The 26683-nt window shown below is 43.3% G+C and overlaps 1 protein-coding gene and 1 long non-coding RNA gene across 5 annotated transcripts in view; both read right to left on the bottom strand.

Annotated features, from left to right (window-relative positions):
• LOC147020853 (serine/threonine-protein phosphatase PP1-beta catalytic subunit-like) overlaps nt 1–26683 on the bottom strand; it is a 96804-nt gene that overhangs the window by 50396 nt on the left and 19725 nt on the right. For all 4 annotated transcript variants that reach the window (XR_015061982.1, XM_085896553.1, XM_085896555.1 and 1 more), the window contains 3 exons: nt 24911–25141; nt 15595–15699; nt 433–504 (listed from right to left, as the gene is read on the bottom strand). Coding sequence is in view for 3 of the 4 variants with exons in the window: in XM_085896553.1 (XP_085752679.1) it covers nt 433–504; nt 15595–15699; nt 24911–25141 (408 nt within the window). In the remaining variant the exon portion in view is untranslated. The remainder of the gene's footprint in view (nt 1–432; nt 505–15594; nt 15700–24910; nt 25142–26683) is intronic.
• On the bottom strand, nt 15706–24893 carry LOC147020854 (uncharacterized). Its single transcript, XR_015061983.1, has 3 exons — nt 24105–24893; nt 19707–23951; nt 15706–19656 (listed from the first exon to the last, which is right to left on the bottom strand). It is a non-coding gene; the product is annotated as an uncharacterized LOC147020854 (long non-coding RNA).

The raw sequence follows: 26683 nt of genomic DNA on the forward strand, positions 1-26683 counted from the left end.
ACGAATAATAACAAAAAAATAAAAACCACAAAACAGCAAAAAAATGATAAATGTACCCAATTTATCATTCATCAAATGAACAAAAGATCATGTTAATGGTAAAAACAGGGTTAGGATATAGAAGATAAATTTATATATTAAACTCGTGCAGTGTGGACCAAGGACAAGCATGATGGGCTGGCTACTCACATGACCTCCTCATCAGTCCAAGTTTCCTTAAAAGATTGAAAACCTGTTTTCCCAAAATTTAATTTTAACTGCTTTTTGGATGAAAATAAAAGGCGAGTCAATTTTGAAAATAAAAGTAAATCTGCTAAATGGTGATTAATGCCTGTTTATGAGGAAGGGAAGAGAGTGGTGGGAGGGAGGACGACAAGTTGGAGGAAAAGTAGATAGATGAGATGAATAAAAAGAGAGAAAAAAAAAACGAACCTGTATCGGGAACATCTGTAGGACGCATAATCCGTCGAATCTGCTCCATGTTTTGAAGATCCGGGGAGAGCCCTGTTAGAAAACAAATTTCCTAAATTATTAAAATTTCATAAGTATTTTCATTCATTCTCTGTAATAACAAATCAGCCAAATAAAAATCCATGCTTTGGTATGAAGATCATTTACAAAATCAAATGCCCCACAATAACTTCTGGGTCTGAGCACATAACACATTAACTCATGCAGTGCCTCCTTCCAGGTCATCAAAGCTAAGTGTTCCCGGACAAGATCCATCGTGTTCTTCTTCTTCACAAAGACTCTTTCCAAAACGTGCAATTCACAAATGCTCAGTCCCTGAAACCTTTCCATGGTACCGACAGCATAACTTTCCTCCGTACCTTCAACAACCATTAATTTCACCCCTCCCATGATGTCTGTCTCCGTTTATCAAATTGAGGATCATGAGAAGTCCAGTTTTCAGAGGTTGACTGCACATGACCATCAACTCCCCTTCACATACATTAATGGTGTAAAACCCCTCCATGTCAGTACCCTTCCCCTCGTCATCTCCTGCATGCCAAAATCCTCCCAACTCCACCCCTTCTCTGTGCCCTCCTCCCCTTACAACCATTCCTCCCATCTTCTCCCTCAACACAACCACTCATACCTCAGGATTACCTCTGACTGCGACTTCCACTCGACTCCCGCCTCTTGTTTGCTTACGTATTGCACTGTCCTAACAGTGACTCCTCCATTTACATCTCCTCCAACCCCTCTCTGCCAACATGGACCATCATGTAACCACCCATCCAAACTCTCTCTTCCTCATATGTGGCAATTTCAATTGTCACTATGCCTATTGGCTCGGTGTTGGTACCTCTCTCCACAGCCATGGCACCACAGGAAAGGATTTCTGGAACTCAAAGGGCCTGACTCAGTCTGTGAACTTTCTGACCCACATTTCAACAAATGGCAATTTCCTCCCTTTTGGACTTGGTAATGACCAACTTTCCTATCAATGTATCTTGTTCTTCCTTCACTCCAATTGGGTCATCTGACGACATGCTTGTGAGAGTCAACTCTGGATATTGTCAGAGAGCCACCTGAGCGCCAGTGAGTCTGGCATTCACTGAAGTTGAAGGGCAGGAACTGCAAGCAGCCATCTCTCTTTCGCACTGGTCTCCTACATGTACCACCCCTGATATTAACTCAGCCCAATAATTCTTTTACAGAAATCTGCTCTCTCTTATGCAGAAATTAATCCCATCTCATCTTCAGTTATCACAACCATCCTTCAGTAAACTGAAAGTGGGGTGAGGCAGTTGCCTTAAAACTTGCCTTCTTTTCCTGAAAGGCAATTCCGACTAAGGGTAACCTCAGGACAGGTCAGGTCAGGTATGGGAGCATGCGCCGGAGCAGCATGTCGCTGCGTCCACTTTCCGCCGGTACTCCAGGGGCCTTGAGATGCCGATCAAGCTGCTGCAACTACGAGGCACGTGGTCGGACCATTGGCCTCCTCCACTCACAAGGCTCCCTCGCTGAGAGAATCTGGTGAGCAGGATCAGCGTCAGGAAAACGAGCCATATGTCCATACAGCTGCAGCTGACGCTCACGGACTAGATTGGTAACAAATCTCGTCCGAGTCTCTCCCAGCAACCACTCGTTAGACAGAAAGTCTGACCAGCGATAGCCAAGGATTCTATGAAGAGACCTGGTACCAGAGGAATTAAGTCTCCGTCTCAGATTCCTGGTCAGAGTCCAAGCCTCACGTCCGTAGAGCAAGACGGGAAGCACCAAGGACCTGGACACTCGGACTTTCGTCCTCCCACGCAGGTACCGGCAGCACCACACCCCCATGGTCCAGTGAATCCATGACTACCCAGGCCCGGCTGAGATGTCTATTGACCTTTGGCTCACAGCCAACAGAGACAAGAACATCACTGCCAAGGTAAATGAATCTCTCGGTGACCTCAACACCCTCACCTCAAACAGGTACAGACAAGACAGCTGCATTACATCCAAGAAGTCATTGAAAGCCTGGATCATAGTTTTGACCCAGGAAACCCATAATCCCAGTGGCCCAGGCTCCTCATTCAGCACCTCGAGGGCCCCCAAAAGGATATCTAAAGTCTCCGCAAATATGACTGCATCATCTGCGAAATCAAGGTCAGAGATCTTGACATTCCCAAACAATGCACCACAGCTTGATCTCTCAAACATCCTCCCCAGAATCCAGTCCATACAAGTGCTGAAAAGTGTGGGGGCCAGAAAACACCCCTGACGAACTCCAGTAACAACTGGAAATGTCAGAGTTGGTACCACATCTCACAGCACTCTCAGTACCACAGTATAGTTCAGACATCAGATTGATCAGTTTTGGTGGCACCCCACAGAGACCAATAATCCTCCAGAGGGAATCCTGATTCACTGAATCGAACGCTTTACAGAGATCAACATAGGTGGCGAGCAGCCCCTGCCGAAACTCTCGTCTGCTTTTGGTGAGGACCCGAAGAGCAAGTATACGATCAATCGTTGATCTCTTTGGTGTAAAGCCTGACTGCTCTGGACGCTTGTGCTCAAGCAGATGGTGGTGAACCCAATCGAGAATTATCCGAGTAAAGACCTTTCCCTGCACTGAGAGCAGCGTCACTCCTCGGAAGTTATTGCAGTCTTGGCGATCACCCTTCCCTTTCCAGAGAGGGACAACAAGGCCCCTCTTCCAGTCAGTTGGGATGATGCCTGTGTTCCAGGCAGAGCACAGAACTGCATGCAATGACACAAGTACAGCATTTCCACCAGCCTTGATAAGTTCAGCATGGATGCCACAGATCCCAGGAGCTATACCCCATTTCAACCGGTTCATTGCATAGTGCATCACTGATTTGGGAAACCACTCATTTTGACATCAAAAGGTCAAAAGTCAACTCAAGGTCAAACTTCTAAAATCATCAATTTTCAACTGAAAAATCATCAATTTCCATCCTATTAACTTGAAAGTTGAACAGGATTTGCACAGTCCATCACTGAATTGGGAAAGCAACTATTTTTGAGGTCAAAAGGTCAAAGGTCAACTCAAGGTCAATCTTCTAAAATCATCAATGTCAATCTGAAAAATAATCAATTTTCATCCACTTGAACTGAGCTTTGATTAAAATTGTCAATTCTAATCTCAATGAAATGGACAATTTGATGTATCCATGGCAACCTTTGGAGAGAGGGGGGTGTATTTTGCAAGTATCATGTTCTGCACAACATCTTTTTCTTGTTTGTCTTTTTCTATGTTTATCGCCTGCAAGTCACAATTTTAAACCGGTCTTTACAAAACTTCACCACATGGTAGTTTGTCATAAGCAAAAACAAACTATTGTTTATGAGGTCAAAAGGTCAACAAATTTGTCAAACGAGCAGAGTACCCACCTTACGGGCGATCTTATTCCAAGCATGCAACACGTTCTTCTGATGCATTCCTTTATTTGGGCGATGTATAGGCAATTGCCAGCTGACTTAAAAAAAAAAGCCCAGGTTATGTGCATGAAGCAAAAACATACCTACTGCTTATAATTCAACAAACTTCACAGCACTGGAAAACATAGGGACAGGAATACTGGACTGTAAATGGTGGAGACTTGTAATACCCTCCCCCACCTGTAAGGGGCGCTACACAATACACATTTACATCGAGAATTTGCGTCCATTCCTCTCACTCCTCCAAGACCAATGGCAAAGCGAAAAACACCCCTATACATTAATTGGGGTCATGCTGATCCTATGTATCAAGTCTGGATGTAATTGGCCGAGAACTGTAGGAAGAGTAGCGCGACAAACAAACAAACAAACAAGAAAAAGGTGTCGTGCAGAGCATGATACTTGCAAAATGCACCCCTCTCCAAAGGTTGCCATGGATACATCAAATTGTCCATATGATAAAGATTAAAATTATATATATATATATATATATATATATATATATATATATATATATATATATATATATATATATATATATATATATATATATATATATATATATATATATATGACCGTTTTTACAGCCATTTTTCCTGCTGTGCAGGGGTTGGGCTTTTTCTTGAGGCAATGTTTTATGGCCGGATGCCCTTCCTGACGCCAACCCTGGTCGCCTCTTACGACACACAGGGATATGGTACACCTATTCTAACCGGGGCATACACCGGGACCAGTACACTGGTACTCATTTCGCCGACCTCGGAAGGATGACAGGCTGAGTCAACCCCCTGGTGTTAATTCAGCAGCCAACGGGGCTTGAACTCATGACCCTGGGATCCCAAGCCACCACCCTAACCACTAAGCCAACACCAGGCTTATGATAAAGATTAAAATTGACAATCTTAATCAAAGCTCAGGTCAATCGGATGAAAATTGAGTTGACCTTTGACCTTCTGACCTCAAAAATCATTGGTTTCCAAATTCAAAAATCGCAATGTGAAAATCGTGTTCAAATTTCAAGTCAATCGGATGAAAAATGACAATTTTAGAAACTTGATCTCAAGATGACCTTTGACCTCAAAATCAAAAGGCTTTGCAGTTGAGACAACCACTAGGATTTGGTGAAGTTTTGTGAAGATCGGTTTTAAATTGTGACCTGGAGGCGATTGACAGACAGACGTACAGGATAACAAAATTGACTGACCAATATTATACCGGCAGCCCAGAGGGTTTTGATCATACGAACGAGGTACCAATATCTGAGTACAGGGGGTTTTAGGGAGTAACCTGACATATGCAGATATGGATTTCTGCCGGGCACCACCCGCTGCGTGAGGCCCCTGGGGACCCTCAAAATGGGCTAGATCAAACATTGGAGGTACCAGTTAAAACCAGGTTTAAATGAACAAGTACATCCACCAGAGTGAAGAATGGCTCATGCAAGAAACTTTGTCCGCTGCATAAGGGTCGCCAGAAGCCCCTTAAGTTGGCCCTTTCGAAGAATTTGAGTGAGATCAAACATTGGAGGTACCAGATAAAACCTAGTTTAAATGAACTAGGACATAACCCAGAGTGTAGAATGACCCATGCAAGAAACTTTGTCTGCTGCGTTGACCCTACCAGAAACCCCTTAAGTTGGCCCTTTCGAAGAACTTGAGCTAGATCAAACATTGCCGGTACCACTTAAAACCAGGTTTAAATAAACAAGTACACTCCACCGAGTATAGAATGCCCCATGCCAGGCAAATTGTCCACTGCGTTGGCCCTACCAGACACCCCAAATGTTGGCCTTTCGGGAGACTATGTGGAGGTCAAACGTAAAGGCCCTGAACTGTATTTTAGGTTTGTAAAAATAATGCCAAAACCCCTACCTTTTTTATTGTATTTTTTATTGTAATAAAAATCCACATGCAAAAGGTTAACCTTTATGTATGCGAGGGAGCCAGACTAGTACCACAAAAGCCTCGTAGTGTGGTGGGTTAGTCGGTTGACCCACAATCCAGAGGTCTGGGTTCAAATCCCAGCGGTGTCAATCGGGGTTTTTCGCTTTGTAACGCGAAAATAAGCGGAGGTGTGTCCTTGGGCAAGGGACTTTACTTCACACTGCCTCTCCCCACCCAGGGACAGTGAAAGTATCTCTATGATACAAGATCATCGGCATCTCCCGCAATGAAGCTGAGTCTTTGGGCCTCTCACTCAATCACCGCAGGTTGGTCGGTGGTCTTTCTGTCTTCTACCGACTCCTCTCCAGCCTTGCCCCCCCTGCTCTCTCTGCGATTTGTCCCCACCACATTTCCACAGGGCGCTCAAGGTCCGCCAACAACCCCCTTCTGGTAAAACTACCAAAATCACGAATCACTGCTCATCTTCACTCTTTCATTCCTCTTTTTTCCCGCCTTTGGAATAAACTTCCTCACTCTATTCTTTCCCATTCTTCCCTCCAGGCTTTCAAAACAGCTGTTCACCACCACCTCTTATCTTCCCCCATCCAAATCCTCGATCTTTTCTACCCCGATAATCCACCCAAGCCCACTTCCTTCATTTCTCCTACTTTCCTTCCTGAAAGTCCCTGAAATGTCCATCTTCTCTTCGCCATGTTCCCCGTCCCATCCCCATCCCTCTCCCTTCCACAGTTCACCTAATGTGTCTGTTCCCCACTGTTTTGTCCCTTCCACTCCTGCCCCTCTTGTCTCATGCCTCCTTGCTGTGAGTTGTGTGTTAGCTCTCATACGAGCCTCGACCAAGGTATACAAAAAAAAATAAAAAAATAAAAATAAAAAAAATGTAATGAATGCTCAGCACCAGCGCTGAAATCGGCAGCAGGACTGTATGCTCCGTTGAGGGGCTGAGATGGTATTCGGAATGAAAAGGTCCTGCCAGGGGTAATGATGATGATGTAAAGTGCGCTGAGACGTATGTGTAGTGCGCTATATAAGAGATCACATTATTATTATTACAAAATGATTTCCTATGGTGGATCTACTTTAAGATAAAGTTAGAAGACTGGGTGAAAAGACAAGAAAATTGGACCTGCTGCATCTTTCAAAGAAGCTCAAAAAGGTACAGAACCAGGAATGGGAAGTGGGCACTACCTCGCTACATGTTCTTGTACCTACATGGCTTGAAGACAAATCAACAGACTCATAGCAGGACAGGAGACATCTGGTTAAGATACAATTAGACCATGGTTAGATTTCACATTCCTACTCTGCATCTTTAACTTGAGACAAGGTTTTAAAACTCAACTCAAGGCTAAATAAGCTCTTTCATTTGAGCCAAAGTTCACGGACAATACCACCATGACCAATACCACCATGAAACACAGGATGCTCATACATCTGTTTCACTCTCTGAGTCGTCACTCCAAGATAGTTCGGAACTTGAATCATCAGCGTCGTCAAACTCGGTGGCAAGATCTGGCTGGTCACTTTCAGGATCCACGGAACTCTCATCCTCCACTTCCTCTTCCTCAAAAAAATAATTTGGCACGGCAGGTCCCGAGAACCAGTCAAGAGCATAGTATCCATTCTTGTCTTTCCAACCGTAGTTCAGAGGATCCAAACCTTGTCCTGGATGTGCCGAGTCAACATTGCCCCACACGATGCTAATGAAGTGCGCCCGTCGAGTCTTATGGTTAAGAGTCTTCGCGCAAGGTGGAAGAAGTGCACAGTCAACCTTCTTGACTTTGACCATGGGGTTTTCCTGAAAAGAAAATATAGACTATAAAAGATATGTTTTTATTAAAGTCGCCTCATTAAAGTCAGCTGTGACTATTTGTGGAAAGTGTTAACTGGTAGGCCTACTTTATCGCTTTCAGGCCTTTTTTGTATCTCGTCAATCTATTGACATAAAAGGTAACAAACATGGCTCCAGTTATACCTGATTCATTTTTCCAGTCATCTGACGCAGTTTTGCATATCTGGCCTCATTGACATCCTTCACGTCACCCTTCATGCCATACAAGGAGCAAACAAACTCTTCTGCTTTCCTCTGGTTTGGTTCCTCTTCAGAAGCCAAACTGCTGAAGAACTGGATGAGTGTTCCTTCTGTGTCTTTCTCGAGAACTTCTAGTGGCTTCACGTTACCCTTTCTGCAGAAAGCTGTGGTGAAGTCGCAACCGGTAAATGCGTGAAAACCTGGCATGGCTGCTGCTAGTCCCTTCTGCTTCGCCTCCAAGACAGTGGCAATGCTGTTGACATCAATATGTCGACGGCCATTCCCCAACCCACGGTCCATGATAATCCGATTGTATGATGTATGACTTGCCAGGTGCCTTCCTAACATTCCAAGCAGAATCACCATAACATCGGTATCGGATGCTCTGATCACAGCATTTCCAGTCGCATTGGAGACATGGAATGCAAGGAGGGTGTCAGCCTCTTCGTGACTGCCCTGGAGATGGGCTGGATGTTCAACGTTCATCTTGGAATCGAGTTCACTGAAGCTGAGACGAGCACAGTTACCTCCATGGGACACAATCAGCATCTTCTTCCCGAGGATTTGCCCGAAGTGACTTTCTTGCCATTCTTTGAGAAGAAACATTGCTAACTGATCCTTGAAGATCCCATTTTGTAACAACTTCTGGCAGCTCTGCTTGGGCGCTTGTTGGGTCCAGTAATGATGAATGGACGATCGTCGGCTCCACGTAATTTTCTCTCACTCTCTTTCAGGGACATGGGGCGATAAGTGTCAAACAATATGTGAGCCTCGTTCCCACGGTTGGCGCAAACATAGGCCAGGAGGTTCCTGGCCAGGTTTCCGTATGATGTGATGTTCCCAATGGCAGATAGGAAGGAGTGGATCAAGAGTCCACCGTCGATCAAGGTCACATCGATGGGCGGCAGTGGTCTTTCCGTGAACCCATCCTGTAGTGCCTCCAGCCTCCTCAGCAGCTTGCTCTTGTCTGTCTTGAGCCCTGATCCATCTGAGTGTGTGATAGACAGTGGGTACTCTGTAATTGGGAAAGTCATGACGTGTCCAAGATTGAAGGTTGTACTTTCCGAAATGATTACCAATAAGCGAATGAAAACATCTCGAAGACTCTCAGCTGCCGGTTTTCTCTCCGCAGAGGGACGCTTCTTCTTCAAGTCTTCGTGCGTGAAATTTGACACCTTTCTTCTTTGGATGGGCTTCATGAATCTTTCCTCATCTGTTGCACACTCCTCTTGGAACTTCTCACGAAGTTTCCGACCGGCAACAAGGCTACCTGCCAAATACTCTTGAGTTTCCTGAGCTGCTGCTTTACCTGTAGCGATGTTCAAGAGGCAGGCAGACGTTGATGCTGGTGATGAGAAGGGATTACATGATTCAGTGACGGCATTGAACACTTCAAGTGGGTCACCGTGGCCTTTTGACTTGCAAATGATACAGACCTGATGAGATGCTTCACTACTAACATGGTTGCCATCACTGCACGGGGTAGGCCTGTCTGTTACCTAAAACAGAATGAAAACATAAGGCCTGAGCAGAGCAAACATTTCTGATGTGAAGGATGTACGTGTATGCTACAATATTTCAATGCCTCATAGGTCTATTACAACTACGCCTGGGTTGGTGGGATCGATTAATTCATACAAGTGAACCAACTTAGTGGCATGCATCTTGGGACATACCTGGAGTGGTACAACATCGAAATTATCATGATCCATTCTTGTCAGATCTGCACATGCCCTCTGAAAGAAATATAAACTATAAAAAAAACATCAATCATCTCGTACGTTCCAGTAAGAGATAACAGTGGATGACTTGAATCTCATAGCACACAGGCATAGCAAGTCTTCGCGCCAGCCATGAGACTATAGTCCGTTTCTAGTTCTGACTCACAGGAGACAGCTTGCATTAGCAATGAAAATGGTCGATTCTGACGTTTGAAATGCATTCTGACAGGGTGATGAATTGATCGAGGTGTAGGATTGGTCTGTTTCTACCCAACAGTTTGTACGATGTCCACACCACACCCCACCCTACCCCCCACACACACCCCCATAGTGTTCATGTGTGGATGTTAAAAGCGACTGACGTGAATGTACGGTGTCTACTCCACACACCACCTCCCACACACACCCACCCTACCCCACCCACCGAGTGTTCATGTGTGGATGTTAAAAGCGACTGGCGTGAATGTATGGTGTCCACACCCTCCAACACCCAACCCCCCCCACACACACACACACACCTACGCCCCCCCCCCCCACCGGATGAAGAACAATGGATGAAGAAAAATACTAACTCAGATGACCTGTACTCATGCTACTGTTGCTGTCAGATGCCTGTGTGAGTGACCCAAAAAGCGAAAGTCGTTTCGTGTCCCGGCTGCTCGACGTGGACGCTCCCACTAGCATCACATAGGTAGATAAGCAGATGCGCGCTACATGCATGCATATGCCTGGTACGTGACTCGAGGCTACTGGGGAGGGGGAGGGTTAGTGCATGAGCGAAGAGGCCGCGGCAGTCCGATGCGCCAAAACAAGAAAAAAATTGCAAAAAATTTTGGAATTTTGGGCGCCTCATTCATTATTGGGGAGAGGGGTGGCAGGGCTATTCTATACCCGGTGAAATACTTTTTCATTTAAACCTTATGTTTGATCTAGCTCAAATTCTTCGAAAGGGCCAACTTCAGGGGCTTCTGTTGGTCCTGATGCAGTGGACAAAGTTTCTTGCATGGGTCATTCTACACTCTGGGGGATGTCCTAGTTCATTTAAACCTGGTTTTATCTGGTACCTCCAATGTTTGATCGAGCTCAAATTCTTCGAAAGAGCCAACTTAAGGGGCTTCTGGCAACCCTTATGTAGCGGACAAAGTTTCTTGCATGGGCCATTCTACGCTCTGGGGGATGTACTTGTTCATTTAAACCTGGTTTTAAGTGGTACCTCCAATGTTTGATCTTGCCCATTTTAAGGGCCACTTTGAGGGTCCCCAGGGGCCTCACGCAGCGGGTGGTGCCCGGCAGAAATCCATATCTGCATATGTTCAGGTTACTCCCTAAAACCCCCATTACTCAGATATTTGTACCTCGTTCGTATGATCAAAACCCTCTGGGCTGCCAGTCTATATAGTTCAAAAATCTTCAATTTTGCAAGTAACAAACAAACAGAAAGGGGTGAAAACATTACCTCCTCCAGACCTCCACCTTTGGTGGCGGAGGTAACTTGAAGGGCTCTCGGTAGATTGCATACCTCTGCCCGGATACGAATGTGGATTTGGATCTTCACCAAAATCAAATCAATTCGTCCTTGTTACACACCCAACCTGTCCAGGTTTCGTCCGAATCCATCCTTAACTTTTTGAGATATCGTGATAAATATCAGTTTTAATCCTATCACTCAATGGTGAAAAATCACTAAAAAAAACAGAAAAATAAATAAATTTGGATCCGGATTCAGGTCTCACCAAAACTGAATCAATTATTGGTTGTCACACACCTAACCTGTCCACCGAGTTTCGTCAGAATCCGTCCACCACTTTTTGAGATATTGTGCTATATATCATTTTTGGCCCTATCTCTCAATGGTGAAGAATCCCTTTAAAAATTATAGTATCCGGATTCGGTTTCAGATCTTCACCAAAATCTAATCACTTGTCCTTGTCACACACCCAACCTCTCCACAAAATTTCATCTGAATCCATCCACAATGTTTTGAGATATCCTGCACACAAACAGACAGACAAGGGTAAAAAGATAACGTTCACCTTCGGTGGGCGAAGGTAAAAATGCCAAAATAATTTAATGATTTTAGACGACCTTTACCTTTTGACCTCAAAAACAAAAGGCTTCAGTGACCCAATATGCAAAACCCTGCTAAAATTTCAATGCAACCGATTTTATGCAACCTTGACCTTTGACCTTTTGATCGAAAAAGACAATTGGCTTCAAGCTTTTGATTGGTGAACCAATTCGGTGACCCAATATGCAAATTCTAAAAATTTCAGGTCACTCAGATGAAAAGTGGTGATTTTGTGATGCTGACGTTTGACCTTTTGAACAAATTTTTTTTATTTCTCTTTTCCATATTCTCATAATAAAGCTTCGTTGAAAATCTGAGGACAAAAGCTTTTTTTTAAGTGTGGGGATAACAATGCAACATTGACAGCAGACTGCTCGATTCAATGGCAGCACCCCCAAAAAACACGTCAAGCAATGCTCGAATCATTGCTATCAATACATCAATCTTTTGTATTGCAAGGATTGCACCTGTCTTGCATTCACTGCAAAAATTAAAATAAAAATTTAAAATCGTGAAACAGAAACTTGCCAAGGAAGTGCAAAGTATTCCCAAACAAAGGGAACAGAGACAGAGCTAGCAATTAGAACCCACACCATTCTGAACAGGGTTTACCATCAGAACTGCACAAACACGGACCCCATCAAGAACAGGCAAAAGAAAATACTTTTGTCATATATGTGGGAAGTAAACCTTACAAAAATGCATTGGCTAAATATGGGCCCCAACAATGAAATAGCAAAGCGCAGGATATAAATTATAATGATTAAGAATATGATAAAAGGTAAGGATGAGGAACGATATGAAAAAGATCATTTGACGCAAAAGTTTCGATGGAAGTGCCTCCGCCCGCGTTACACGTCGACCATCGACACGTTTGATCTCAATTGAAGGTCACGTGAAAAATTAAAGGCCGCAAGAGAGAAAATATCAGATGTTTCCAGTTCAAGTTGTGGTATCCAGATTTTAAAAGGGCACATGACCTTTGACCTGTTGAACCCAAAATCGAACGGGTTCATCTTTGTATTGCAGTCCATACCCGTGCCAAGTTTGGTGGAAATCCCTTCTGTGGTTCACAAGTTATTGCAGCAACAAAGATTTTCAATTAAAGGTTGCACGACTATAGCATAGACCTTTGACCCTTGGAAGCCAAAATCTAATCAATTCATCTTTGTAATACAGCACATTCTTGTGCAACGTTTGGTTGAAATCCCTTCAGTCGTTCACAAATTATTGTGGGAACAAAACAAACCATAACACAACACGAATGTTGATGCACAACACGAAAACATACCTCTGACTGTGGAGGCATAAAAATAATAAATACTGGCGACACAAATCATGTTAAACAGTGGTATTGAGATAGTGGGCACTCTCCATTGAAATAAAAAAGGCAAATAAAAAAAAATAAACAATGAAATTGTTGATACTCTATTGAAACTAGAAGGATGACTTGTCCAAAAAAAAAAGGGTTTAAAGCACCCCTCAGTACTCATCCTATTGATTAAAACCAGAAGAATGCTACAGACCACGAGGACAGACAGGCTGCCAAGCGCGATGACGATAACATACTAGGAGATGGAGGAATGACATAAGATTGCGGGGTCCTGCCTGCTTGAGGCTGACGAGGGAAGAGTGGAATTGCAGCACTTCAGGAGGCTCCACGAGAGGAAGAAAAAGAGGAACAAAGGAGTGGAGGTGTGCAGTGAGCCTGGACTCACGCAGTTTAAAGAAGAAAAGATAAAGAGGGGCTACTGCAAGAACAGATGTATTGTTGAGAAACTGGAGGAGGTTCGGAAGGTTGAAAGAGCAATGTGAACAACACCATAGTAAAAGCTGGAAAAAAAAAAACAGGCCTCCAACCTTTCTGCAATGAGAGAGGAACAAACCTTGTGCTTTAGCTTCTTTGTGGAAAATGCCAATAATGTCGGGAGCTTTCGATTCAACAGAATCCAGAAGAGAGGGGTGGAGAAGAAACAGGGGCACGGTCTACAAGGCAGAGCAGTATTCCACTGAGCTGTGGACAAAGTTCTTGCAGTTCATGAGAAGTTCAGATTTACCAAGGAAAGAATTGACGCGATGGAGGATGCCCAGTATGTGGCGTTCCTTGAAGGCCAGTTTGGTGCCTCGGGGAGGTCGTGACCGATTGTGAGGCACAGACGCTCAAAAGGTTGAACCTTTTTCAGTGAGAGCAAGAGATTTGCCTGGATTGAATGACGTATTTGATTTGTTAGACTAGCATCTGATCATTTCCAGGTCAGTCGACAGGGAAGCAGCTGCTACTGTCCTGTCAAATTAGAATGGGGGGAGGGAGGGCGTAACTTCCTAACCATTATGCAATGTACACACAGACGTGGACGCAGTTTTGCAGTGCTTCGTTCCCTTTTATTAAAAAAAAAAATGTCCATTTCCTGCTTATTGTATCCAAGAGTTGCCCCGCTGCCCCGTCAGTTCATCCCCGATGTCCCCTTGCTCTTCCATGAGCCTCAATATTGTAGAAAAAAATTGTGGTCAATTTGTTGTTCTGGCAAGTAATGAAAATGTGGAAACGGTGGGAATGGGAGACGCAGGTACGTCCTATAATTTTTGTACATGCAATTTTTATTTTTGTACAATAAAAATATTTTAAAAACTTTGGAACAGCTGGAATACTGAACGTATCGAGACGCAACAGAACAAAAGGAACAGGAAAGAGGAGGAAACACCAGCAGCAGGGTTGACGGACAAAATAGAGGGGGACTTGGACATAGCATGGGTGTGGGGAAGACACATGCGGTGGACAAGATGGATACAGAAGCAAACTCTCAGGGAGGAGATTGAAGACGACGTGGAAGTTGGTTTCACGGGTGAGGAAAAAAAAAAAAGAGGAACAAATGAGAATGAGTGTAGGTGAGCAGTGATCCTGGATTGAGGTAGTTTCACCAGAAGGGGGTTGATGGTGGAACGTGTGAGCCTGCAGGAAGCTGGGGGGGGGGGGGACAAAGCATGGAAAGAGCAGATGGCAAGACCATAAAGGAGGCAGAAGAAGAAAGAGACCACCGACCTGTCTGCGATGGGAAAGTGATAGGCCCATAGACTCAGCTTCATCGTGGGATATTTCAGTTAATTCAATTAATCTTGAAGTGCATACCTCCACCAGGCTGAACCTGTTTAGATTTTGTATCCCACTGATGAACCGGATCTGCATTGGGACCTGAACCAAAATCTAATCGGCTTCCTCTTGTTACCTAATTAACCAACTAATTTACCAAGTTTTGTCATATAACCCATCCACAGCTATTTGAAATATCATGGTACATATAGTTTTTCACCCGATCTCTCAATGGTGTAGAATCACTTTAAAAATAAAAATAAAATAATTATAGGATCCGGATCTTCACCAAAATCGAATCAATTCGTCCTCATCACATGTCCAACCTGTCCACCAGGTTTCGTCCGAATCGGTCCATAACTGTTTGACAAGATCATCCCATGACGTGTGGACATTGCAAACAAAGCATTGCGTTCGGACATAGTGGTCAAACACAAAAAGGAAAAGTCGGCATTGTTGATCAAGGTTTCAGTTCCCCACGACTTTGGACTAACTGCTACAAAAAAAAAAATCAGGAAAAATGACCAAATACCAGGATCTCAAAAACAAGGTCAAGAGGACTTGGAAATTGAAGGAAGCTGAAATTATACCAATGATAGTCAGAGCTACAGGAACAATGAAGAAAACTCTCACTGAGTATTTAAAAATCATTCCAGGGGAATATCACTTCACAACAGGTGAAAACATAACCTCCGTCCACCTTTCTTGGTGGAGGTAATAAAATAAACGAAAGAAGCACATTTTAATGTTCAATGGAAACTATGCAAAGATTTTTTTTAAGCATTCATCATACAATGAGGAAAAGCGAGTGTTGTTTCGTCATTAGCAATCGATCAATCAATCAATAAACCCCCAAAAAACAACCCAATGCCATTTTCAATTACCTCCATGACAGCAGAAAATCTTTTCATCGACGATAGCGGCAATGGGGAGACAGTTGAAGCAGTCAGTAAAAGTTTTCCACATCTTGATGTTAAACCGCCGTTTGCCTGCAATCGGAGGGAAAAAACAAAAGCAAAAATAAGTGAATAAAACACGTGTGTTTGTGCAATATATACATATATGTCAATGCCGAGCAAAACACTTGTCCAAAAGACTAGACAATTATTACGAGACAACATGGAGAACTTTTCACGGAGTTTGTAAAAACCCCGTAATCACAAAAATAAATTATCTCCCAGGAATTTGGTAAAATTTCAAAAATTTTAACATTAGTACTCATCTGCAACCAATATGCTTAGCATAACCAAATCAGTATTGCCAAAACTGAACAAACTGTTTAAAAATACAATCCAGGCTTTGTCAAAATTAAGTTTTGAAAGAATAAATTGCACTTCCATAACGACATGTCCAACTTCACCATGTTTACACAACTTCACTGGACAATCACATCCATTAGATAAACAGACATTTTCCATGCACCTCAAATCGTTGGCCAAAATTGTCACCAAATAAGGGCAACAAGCTGACTTGTGGTTTCTGACCAACCTTTGTATTTTTACAATACCTTTGTTACCTCCGCCACCGAAGGTGGATGGCGGTTATGTTCTCTCTCACAAGTGTCTGTCTGTCTGTCTGTGGACACGATATCTCAAAACGTTATGGACGAATTCGGACGAAACTTGGTGGACAGGTTGGGTGTGTGACATGGATGAATCGATTCGATTGTGCTGAAGATGTGGATCCGGATACGATAATTTTTTCCGTGCTTCTTCAAGATTGAGAGATGTGCCCAAAAATCGAGATAAAGCATAATATCTCAAAGATTTATGGATGGATCGTGACAAAACTAGGTGGATGAGTTAGGTGTGTGACAAGAACAAGCCAATTCGATTTTTGGCTAAAGTCCAGGTGCAAATCCAGACCATCAGTGGGATACAAAATGTAAACCGTTCAGGCGGAGGTATACCATCTACCCAGTGCCGTTCTACTGTTTTTTTTAGTGGCACTTGTACAATCCCAAAAAAGGTTTTACTCTCAATGTGAGGTGCTTCAAAGTGATGTTCATCCGTGACAGATCAATGCAGATGACATAATTTGACCAATTAATTAATGGTAAGGGAATGAATGAGGTTGTAGAGAGGAGGGCAGGGAGAAGGAGGAGGGGGTGCAGGGAAAAAGAATCAGTGGACACAAAAAATAATTTCACAATATGCTGTTAATCTGTTAAGCACAAGGCCATGCAGAATGGTACCACTTGCTTCGAATCAATGAAACATGAATCCGGCTCTTCTTCCGGCTGCACTCCCAAAAAAAGAAAAATCAACTGTCGTAATCACTCGTGAATAATACGCAAGGCACTCTTCAGATAAAATTCTCAGGAAAATACCAATTTATATGTGTAACCCACACCCAAAAAATGAACTCCAGCAAAAATGAACTCCAGCTCAGGACTGGAAATTTAATCAAGTCAAGAGCGGTGTTTTGCCGATGTCTGGAGAGAACCATTTTAGATGGTGTTTAATTCAGTTGAACGGTTCACTTCAAACTTGTATGAAACACAATATGATGAATGACGTGGCAAGTTAAACGTACCGAACAAGCCTGACTGAGTGGCTACGTGACATCTATCAGATTAGCACAGTAACAGCTCGCTCATAACTCCCAAGTGTTTAGCGAGAGTCATCTCGTAACTCTCAAGAGTCATTAATTTAGACTTTAGAGCAATCCCCGAGCAGTCTGTTGTGCTGCAACCCACGCGTTCATTGCCGAGCTTGTTTTACCGCTATAACTATGTGTATTTTTACAGTTTAGATCAGGGGTTCCCAACCTGGGGTGCCCGCACCCCCTATGGGTGCGAGATGGAATTTCAAAGAGTGGCTTGTGTCCTTGAGTGACGAGTCATGAGTCATCACCCAGCCAGCTGCCAGTGTGCCTTGAGAAGTGGTAGTAGGTGGTTGTGTTGCGTAGATAGTAATCTCGTTTACGAGTATTTAATCAAAAGGAGAGAATAACAGAATTAACATACAAGTAAAGTAACTGATTGTCAGAGTATTGCTTTTAAAATCAGTATAACGCAGCATTTGACATAATCATTGTACATCATTACGCCTACACTGTAGGCGTAAGATATTTGTCAATCTGTTCAATTTGTTCACCCGCAGTATTGTATGTGGTTCAAAAATTATAAATTAGACTTCTTTATCTTCAAATATGATATTACTTTTGTAGGGGGTGCGAACATTAATCAAACATTTCCTGGGGGTGTGCGGCATAGAAAAGGTTGGGAACCACTGGTTTAGATGAAGGGTTTTAAAAGCAAACTAATGTATTACAATGGAAAAATAATTAATTCTTGTATGAAAAATTCTCCTGACAAGGTGGAGAGCTTGCTGTCAAACCTCGACTCAGATTCTGCAACCGGTCGAGACGGCATCAGCCCACGTGTCCTAAAAACCTGCTCTGCTGCTCTTGCTCACCCTCTCTCTATTATATTCACCCTCTCATTTGCTCAAGGTCATCTGCCATCTGCTTGGAAATCAGCAAACATTACTGCCCTGCATAAAAAAGGTGCAGAAACAGATCCCTGCAACGACAGACCAATCAGCCTTCTCCCAATCATCAGCAAGGTTATGGAATCCATCATCGCTTCAGACATCAAATCCTTCCTCTTCTCCAATGGTATGATTTCCTATGATCAAGTAGGATTCAGACCAGGTCACTCCACCCTGGATATGCTGCTTCTGCTCTCCCAACAATGGATGAAGGTCCTCAATGCCAGACATGAAATCAGAGCCCTATCCCGAGACATAATGCGTGCTTTTGATAAGGTCTGGCACCCTGTCCTGCTCACCAAACTTTCTTCCTATGGTATCCAAGGCCATCTCCACTCATGGCTTGCAGACTTCCTCTCCTGTCACAGCCAACATGTGGCCCTTTAATGGAGTTCTCATCCCTTCTTCCTGCCCAGGCTGGAGTTCCTCAAGGCAGTGTTCCAGGCCCTGGTCTTTTACTCGTTCTCATCAATGATCTCTCTGACTGGAAATTCCTCTTTATCTCTTTGCTGATGACTCCACCCTCTGCCGTACCATCTGTAATCCCTCACATCAACAAGCAGCAGCTTCTTCGCTCTCTCTAGATCTGGATAAAATCACAAACTGGTCCAACACGTGGAACATGTCTTTCAATCCTGACAAATCTCACACTCTCACCATGTCTCTCCGAAAGGACCGTCTGGAACCCCCCCCCCCCCCATCTACTTTCTCAACAATCCTCTGGAAGAAGTCCTTTCATTAAATGTTCTGGGTCTCACTGCCTGCCATGATTTCAACTGGGAAAGCCACATTTCCAACCTGGCCTCCAAAGCCAGTCACCGATAGGGCATCCTCCAACGGGCAAAGTCCTTCCTCAGAACACCTGAGCTCCTGACCACATACAAAGCTTTCGTCCACAGCCTGATGGAGTGCTGCTCTCCCCTCTGGGGTGGTGCTCCCACCACTCACCTTTCTCAGCTTCACACTGTGGAAACCAAGGCATTGAGAAGCATTGGTATCTCCCATGATGAGGCTGAGTCTTTGGGTCTCTCTCTTTTTCTCACTGCAAGCAGGTCGGTGGTCTTTCTGTCTTCTACCCTTCTCCTCTCTGGCCTGCCCCCCCCTACTCCTGTTCTATCTGAGATAGGTCCCCCCATATTTCCACAGGTCGCTCAAGGTCCAACCCCATTCTCGTAAAACTACCAAAATCAGGAATCACTGCTCACCTTCACTCTTTCATTCCTCATTTTTCCCCACCTTTGGAACAAACTACCACACTCTCTTCAATCCCACTCTTCACCTCCACATCTTCAAAACAGCAGTTCACCACCATCTCTTATCTTCCCCCATCCAAAACCAGGATCTTTTCTACCCCCACTAATCCACCCCAAATCCTCCTCCTTCAAATTCCTTGCTTTCCTTCCTGAAAGTTTCTGTCGTGTAAGGACCTGAAAGTCTCTGCCGTGTAAGGACCTGAAAGTCCCTGCTGTGTAAGGACCTGAAAGTCCCTGCCGTGTGAGGACCTGAAAGTCCCTGCCGTGTGAGGACCTGAAAGTCCCTGCAGTGTCCATCTTTTTTACCCTGTGTACCGTGCCCCATGCCTCTCCCTTCCACAGATCTCCTCATGTCTCTGTTCTGCACTGTTTTTTTTCCTTCCCTCTCCCGCACCTCTTGTCTCCTGCTCCCCTTGTTGTACGTTCTGTGTGTTAGCTTTCACACGAGCCTCAACAGTGTAAACAAAAATAAAAATAATAAAAATTGTTGTTCAAAACAAAAAATATATATAGATTCAATGTTGCATAATATTTCCCACACAATGCAATACATTTTTGAGATGGCGGCACCGAGTAAGGAAGGTCAATCTTGTGTCGCTGTGAGAAATCTGGAGAAATAGAGCTTTCATTTTAGTTCTCATGGATAATACACACCCCAAATGTGATTATAGTGTATACACAGATAGTGGAAAAAAAAATGGAAACACCAATGTAAAGTCACTTAGTAGAGTGTTGGTCCACCACATGTGGCCAGTACGATGTGTATGCGCCATGGCATAGAGTCCATCAGCGTCTGGAATTCTGCAGGAGGGATGCGACACCTTTCTTCAATGAGAAAATCAATCAACTCAACTCAACTCACACCTGCTTGATGGATGTGGAAAACGCTGTCTCAGGCGTTGTTCCAAAATATCCAGTAAATTATCGATTGGGTTCAGATCTGGTGACTGAGAAGGTCATGACATATGGACAACACCGGTGTCATGCTCATCAAACCATTTAGTGACCACACGTGCACCGTGAATGGGATCATTGTCATCTTGGAAGACACCCCTCCAGGCAGGAAAGAAATGCTGCAAGGTGGGGTGAAAATGATCACTCGGTACCATTAAGTAGCAATTGGCATTGACCTTATCTTCTAAGGGAATGACTGCACATAAAACGATGCCAGGAAAATGTGCCGACAACATTACAGAACAGCCAGACCCTTCACTGTTAGAACCAAGCACTCAGGGTTGTAGAGTTATTTAGGTTTGTGCCACATATGCCCTCGTCCGTTTCTCGAGAACATGGTGAAGGATGACTCATCTGACCATATCACATTTCTCCACTGCTCGGTAGTACATTGCCTGTGCCCTTTGCACGACTGGACTCACAAAGGTGCATTGTGCACTGCAACCCGATGATGGTATCCAAATCTGTGGTGTTAGCGGTGCACTGTTTTTGATGAAACTGGCTGCTCGCACCTCAGGTTGAAATTTACAGTCAATCGATCTTTAGTTGCTCACCTGCTTTGCCTCACACTGCAAATTAATACATGGATATCATGATCCTGGAGTATGCGCTTCTGCCCACTGTTGCCCTTTTCTGATTATGTCTTTCCCTCAGAGTTCCATGCTGACATCACCCTAGACATGAGCAAATTGATCCGTCTTTGTCACTGAAGCTCCTGCCAAACGCATCCCAACAATCACCCCTCTTTCAAAGTCACTAAGGTCTCCTCTTTTAGTCATACTAACCATAATTATAGGGAACCAGGCTTGTGCAGCATTTTTATACATGACCCTAAGTATGCTGGGATGTTATTTGCTTAATCAACACATGGGCCACACCTGTGTGGAAGCCATTTCTTTCAATATACTTGTGTCCCTCATTCACTCAGGTATTTCTATTTAGTTGTCCACTACCTGTATGTACAGTACTGTACACATAAAATGTATTTTTCATCGTGCTTTTCCACCCTTAAAATTAAACCTCCTTCAAAAATAAATGCCAGAATGAACCATTATTTTCCACTCCAAAATAAATTTGTGGAAGGGGGTGGGAAGAGTCTAAGCAATAAATAACATCTTCAAATGGAATAAAGGGGTAAATAAAGGGGTAAATAATAAAGGTGTTACGTAATTAATAAGACGTAATTAGAAGTGCCACTTTATAACTGGTGGCAGTGAAGACCGGCTACCAAGACGTCCCGCTTTGATGCAACCCAGCTTTGATCGGACACATGACCCTGACCCAGGACGTTTATTAGTACCATTCATTATTCAATTGAATTCAGAATGGGATTAAAATAAATTCAATTCAAATCAAATGGAAGATCAAATAGGTACAGTCCTGCATTGGAGTCATCAGAAGGAACCCAAACAAGTAAAAAGTAAAGATGGTCATCAGGCGGAACCTGGAGAGGATTCGCATTTCAGCTGCTAATCCTCGACTTTCAAACCCATCCAGGCACAGCCAAGTGAGCTTTATTCAAAAAAACCCAAAAAGAACCCAGATTCAAAAAAAATTAAAAAATTCTGCCTGTCAGATAATGCGTCCGATCAAGTTGAAATTTCAAACATGTATACCTCACCACTACTACATCATAATTGTGAAGTTTCATATCGATTGATTAAGCGATTCCAGAGAAAATATTCTTTAATATTTTTCTTCAATCCAATATGGCTGCCAAACCATGTGACCTATCAATTATTCCTGAACAAACTTGTACACCCCTGGCTTGGGGAACATTTGTGTGAAGTTTCCCCTCGATCTATCCAGCCATTCTGGAGAAGATTTTTGAAGTTTTTTTTGTTTGTTGTTAAACAATATGGCTGCCGAATCACGTGACTGATGACATCATCAAAAATTTTCTGTGGACCATTTTATCCATAGGTGACCCTCAAAAATTTTCATATTGATCAGATGTAGTGTTCTACAAATGCAATTATGATGCCATACGAAGGCACCCATGATGTCATCAAAAAATATCACACTCATTCCCCATGAGGAGTACTTGCTGTGTGCCAAGTTTCAATTTTTTCCTTGGTGCGGTTTCAGATGGAGCTCCAAAGTTTTTTCCGTTTTTTCCAACATGGCTGCCACACCACGTGACCTATGATGTCATAATTATGGTTAAAACATTCTACATGAGTAGTTGCACCTATGGTGAAAATGTTGTCTCAATCCGACAAGCGGTTGTGGAGAAAAACACGAAATCTTTGTGCGGACAAACAAACAAGCAGTCATAGACTGGTACTTACAAAATCGTCAACTTGACCTCTGACTTTGTCTGATAAAAGCTGTCTCTAGAGAAGGTAGCGACGCAAACCAGAAGTTTCTACGATGATTCTGCACCAAACCATCAAAAATCGAATGGTTGACCTCACTGTGACCTAGACCTTTGACCGATTTTGACCAAAATCTAATCAGCGCTAGCCATCACCCTCCTGAATCACGTGGTGTAATTTGGCATTGGTAGCTTATTCCGTTCTCGAGTTACCGCGGATTAACGTAACGTAAAGGTCACACTCAACGCCCCCCCCCAACTCGAAAGGACACCGGGGCGAGTGCGATGACGTCAGTGCGCACACGCAAAACCTTTACGTGACTCAACGATGCGTCTGCTCAAGCGCGCTGCACCACGTGACGAGCCGTGACGCGGTGGGTAAATTATTTTTATACAATCTTAAAACGTCTCCAAAACATCCGATTTTTACCAGAATTTTGACAACCGAGTGTTAAGCGTCCTAAGTGATCGCAAAAACCGAAGACAAAATTAAAATCGAAGTTAAAACGAACTCGTAACGTCGACTGAAGCAAAAATACTCCATTTCTCCACAGGAATTTACGGAATTATTTAATATTATTTTACAACACTGAAATTATTTAAACAGCCGTAACTCGACGAATTGACAAATTCCGCCGAACTTACCTCGATCTTCCAAACTCACGCTTCGTCAACAATACCTGTGGTAACTTTTCTCGAGTTATCATGTTTTGGATGTTTGACCTAACTGTGACCTTGACCTTTGACCGATTTTGACCAAAATCTAATCAGCGCAAGCCATCACCCTCCTGATTCACGTGGTGTAATTTGACATTGGGAGCCTCTTCCGTTCTCGAGTTATCGTGCCTACAAACAAACACACACACACACAAACACACACAAACAAACACAAACACACAAACAAACGACGGAATTCATCAATATACTTACGAAATCTTTAGATTTCCAAAGTAACAAGCAGTCATACACTGGTACTTACGAAATCGTCAACTTGACCTCTGACCTTGTCTCATAAAAGCTGTCTCTAGAGAAGGTAGCGATGCAAACCAGAAGTTTCTACGACGATTCTGTACCAAACCATCAAAAATCGAATGTTTGACCTCACTGTGACCTTGACCTTTGACCGATTTTGACCAAAATCTAATCAGCGCTTGCCATCACCCTCCTGAATCACGTGGTGTAATTTGACATTGGGAGCCTCTTCCGTTCTCGAGTTATCGTGCCTACAAACAAACACACACACACACACAAACACACACAAACAAACACAAACACACAAACAAACACAAACACACAAACAGATGACGGAATTCATCAATATACTTACGAAATCTTTAGATTTCCAAAGTAACAAGCAGTCATACACTGGTACTTACGAAATCGTCAACTTGACCTCTGACCTTGTCTCATAAAAGCTGTCTCTAGAGAAGGTAGCGATGCAAACCAGAAGTTTCTACGACGATTCTGTACCAAACCATCAAAAATCGAATGTTTGACCTCACTGTGACCTTGACCTTTGACCGATTTTGACCAAAATCTAATCAGCGCTAGCCATCACCCTCCTGAATCACGTGGTGTAATTTGACATTGGAAGCTTCTTCCGTTCTCGAGTTATCATGCCTACAAACAAACACACACACACACACACACAAACAAACACACAAACACACAAACACACAAACAGATGACGGAAGTCATCAATATACTTCCGAAATGTTTAGATTTTGTAAGTAAAAAGACAAACATGGGTGAATACGTAACCCCCATCCACCCTAGGTGGTGGAGATAATTACATCAGACAGCATTTAACAATGCAGAATCACACCGGGATATATAGATTAAGCTCGATCTTAGAATGAACAATTAATGTCAATATAAATATGCACACAAAAACACAGCTACTGATTACAATCGCCTCCCTTTGAGAATGGGTGAGGCGGAGAATGGAGACACACTGTACCTATGAACAACAGAGTGAACATGAGAACACTTCCAGATATAATAGCAAAATGTAGAAGAATATCATCAGATTAAAACATTTTCATGTAATGATAATGAAAAATGAAAAATAAAGCAATTAAAACAAACAAAAAAAAAACGATATTTTCATTTAAATTGGGCTCATGTGACATCACGTGAGGATCGCACATTAAATACAGATAAACGTTGGAGTGCAACTCACATTCATCGTAGAAGCCATAGATGCGATTGATGGAGGCACACTCGTGGTTGCCTCGAAGGAGGAAGAAGTTCTCTGGGTATTTAATCTTGTAGGCCAGGAGCAAGCAGATAGTCTCCAGAGACTGCTTACCCCGGTCTACGTAGTCCCCCAAGAAAAGATAGTTACTATCTGGAGGGAATGCGCCATACTCAAAGAGCCGTAACAGGTCCGTGTACTGACCGTGAATGTCACCTGTCAGGAGAGAGAAAAAGTGATAAAATGATTTTACAAACTGCATTGTCGTTGATGTTTATAATCTTCCCTTGCTCGAGGTCAGTGTGAATGATTTTCGGACTGACCCCTTTTTCATGTACTTTCTGCACAAAAATGAAATAAAAATAAAATGAAAAAGCAAGCATCTCAATGGTGACGGGAGAAAGACGAGCAAAGAGGTTTTTAGACGTCACTTGAGATGAGGCAGATCAGCACGTTGGCCGACAAATGATATTGCAGCGTGCGACGCAGGCCTCCGCTTTCCAGAAGGAATCAGTGGTATTCACCCACAAGCATGTGTGCCACTAAACTAACGGAAGGCAGAAGTACGAGTACAAAGCAAAAAGATGGCAAAACATCGACGTCTGCAAAGGAGAAAAACATTCCCAGGCTGCCCGATTAATCCGACGCACCGATCCACTTATCTTAAAGGGTTAAAGGGTCGGTCTGTTTGGCATTCCGATCAGAGAACATGGCTCTGATCACAGGTTAAAACAAACAAATAAATACATTGTTTCGTCACAATGTTGATTTGTTCATTTTATACAAACGTTCTTCTAATTCAGTTGAAAGTACAACATTGTATCCAAATATGCTCGTCTTGGATGTAACATCCAGAGGAACAGGTTCCTCCAGGAGCCATAGATAATTATGTAGACAATTCAAAAGAAAAGAGAAACTTACCGCTTGCGACAGAATGCCAGATACAGGAGTTTGAACGAGAGTTCATTGAACACGTGACCCCACACTCTGTTCACGTATACACAGTGACGAAGATAATACCATTCCTTTCGTGCCGTAAAGGCACATAGGGCTTCATTGGCAGTTTCAGTGGCAGTTTCATTGGCAAGGACATACACACTACTTCAATACAAATAAATAATGACTTTAAAGATCGTTCAAAAAAAATCCGGAAGTTTGTCACGACTGAAGCAGTCTTCGAAATCACCCTTACACACCACCCGATTAAACACGTCGCTGAACGGAAGGGTTTTGAAAGTGCAAGCAAGGCGATTTGTGTTCTACGTTGAGAGTGTTCAAGTATATAATTCAATATAAATGAAATAAAGATTGTAAAAGTCAGACAAATAAATTAATTACAGAATTTACTGCCATTGATGCAGTGTCCATTACGCCCCCCCCCCCTTATCTAACAGGTTACATTAGTTCTTCGTCCCTGTTGTTTGTGTCCTTTATGACATCCCTAAAAACAGAAAGTTTCCTGTTTGGAATGGAGAGAGACAGAGAGACAGAGAGACAGAGAGACAGAGAGACAGAGAGACAGAGAGACAGAGAGACAGAGAGACAGAGAGACAGAGAGACAGAGAGACAGAGAGACAGAGAGACAGAGAGACAGAGAGACAGAGAGACAGAGAGACAGAGAGACAGAGAGACAGAGAGACAGAGAGACAGAGAGACAGAGAGACAGAGAGACAGAGAGACAGAGAGACAGAGAGACAGAGACAGAGAGACAGAGACAGAGACAGAGACAGAGAGAGAGACAGAGAGAGAGACAGAGAG

This window comes from Eptatretus burgeri, chromosome 9 (assembly GCF_056783735.1).
Source record: "Eptatretus burgeri isolate ZD-2024b chromosome 9, Ebu_testis_v1, whole genome shotgun sequence".
Taxonomy (NCBI): Eukaryota; Metazoa; Chordata; class Myxini; order Myxiniformes; family Myxinidae; genus Eptatretus; species Eptatretus burgeri.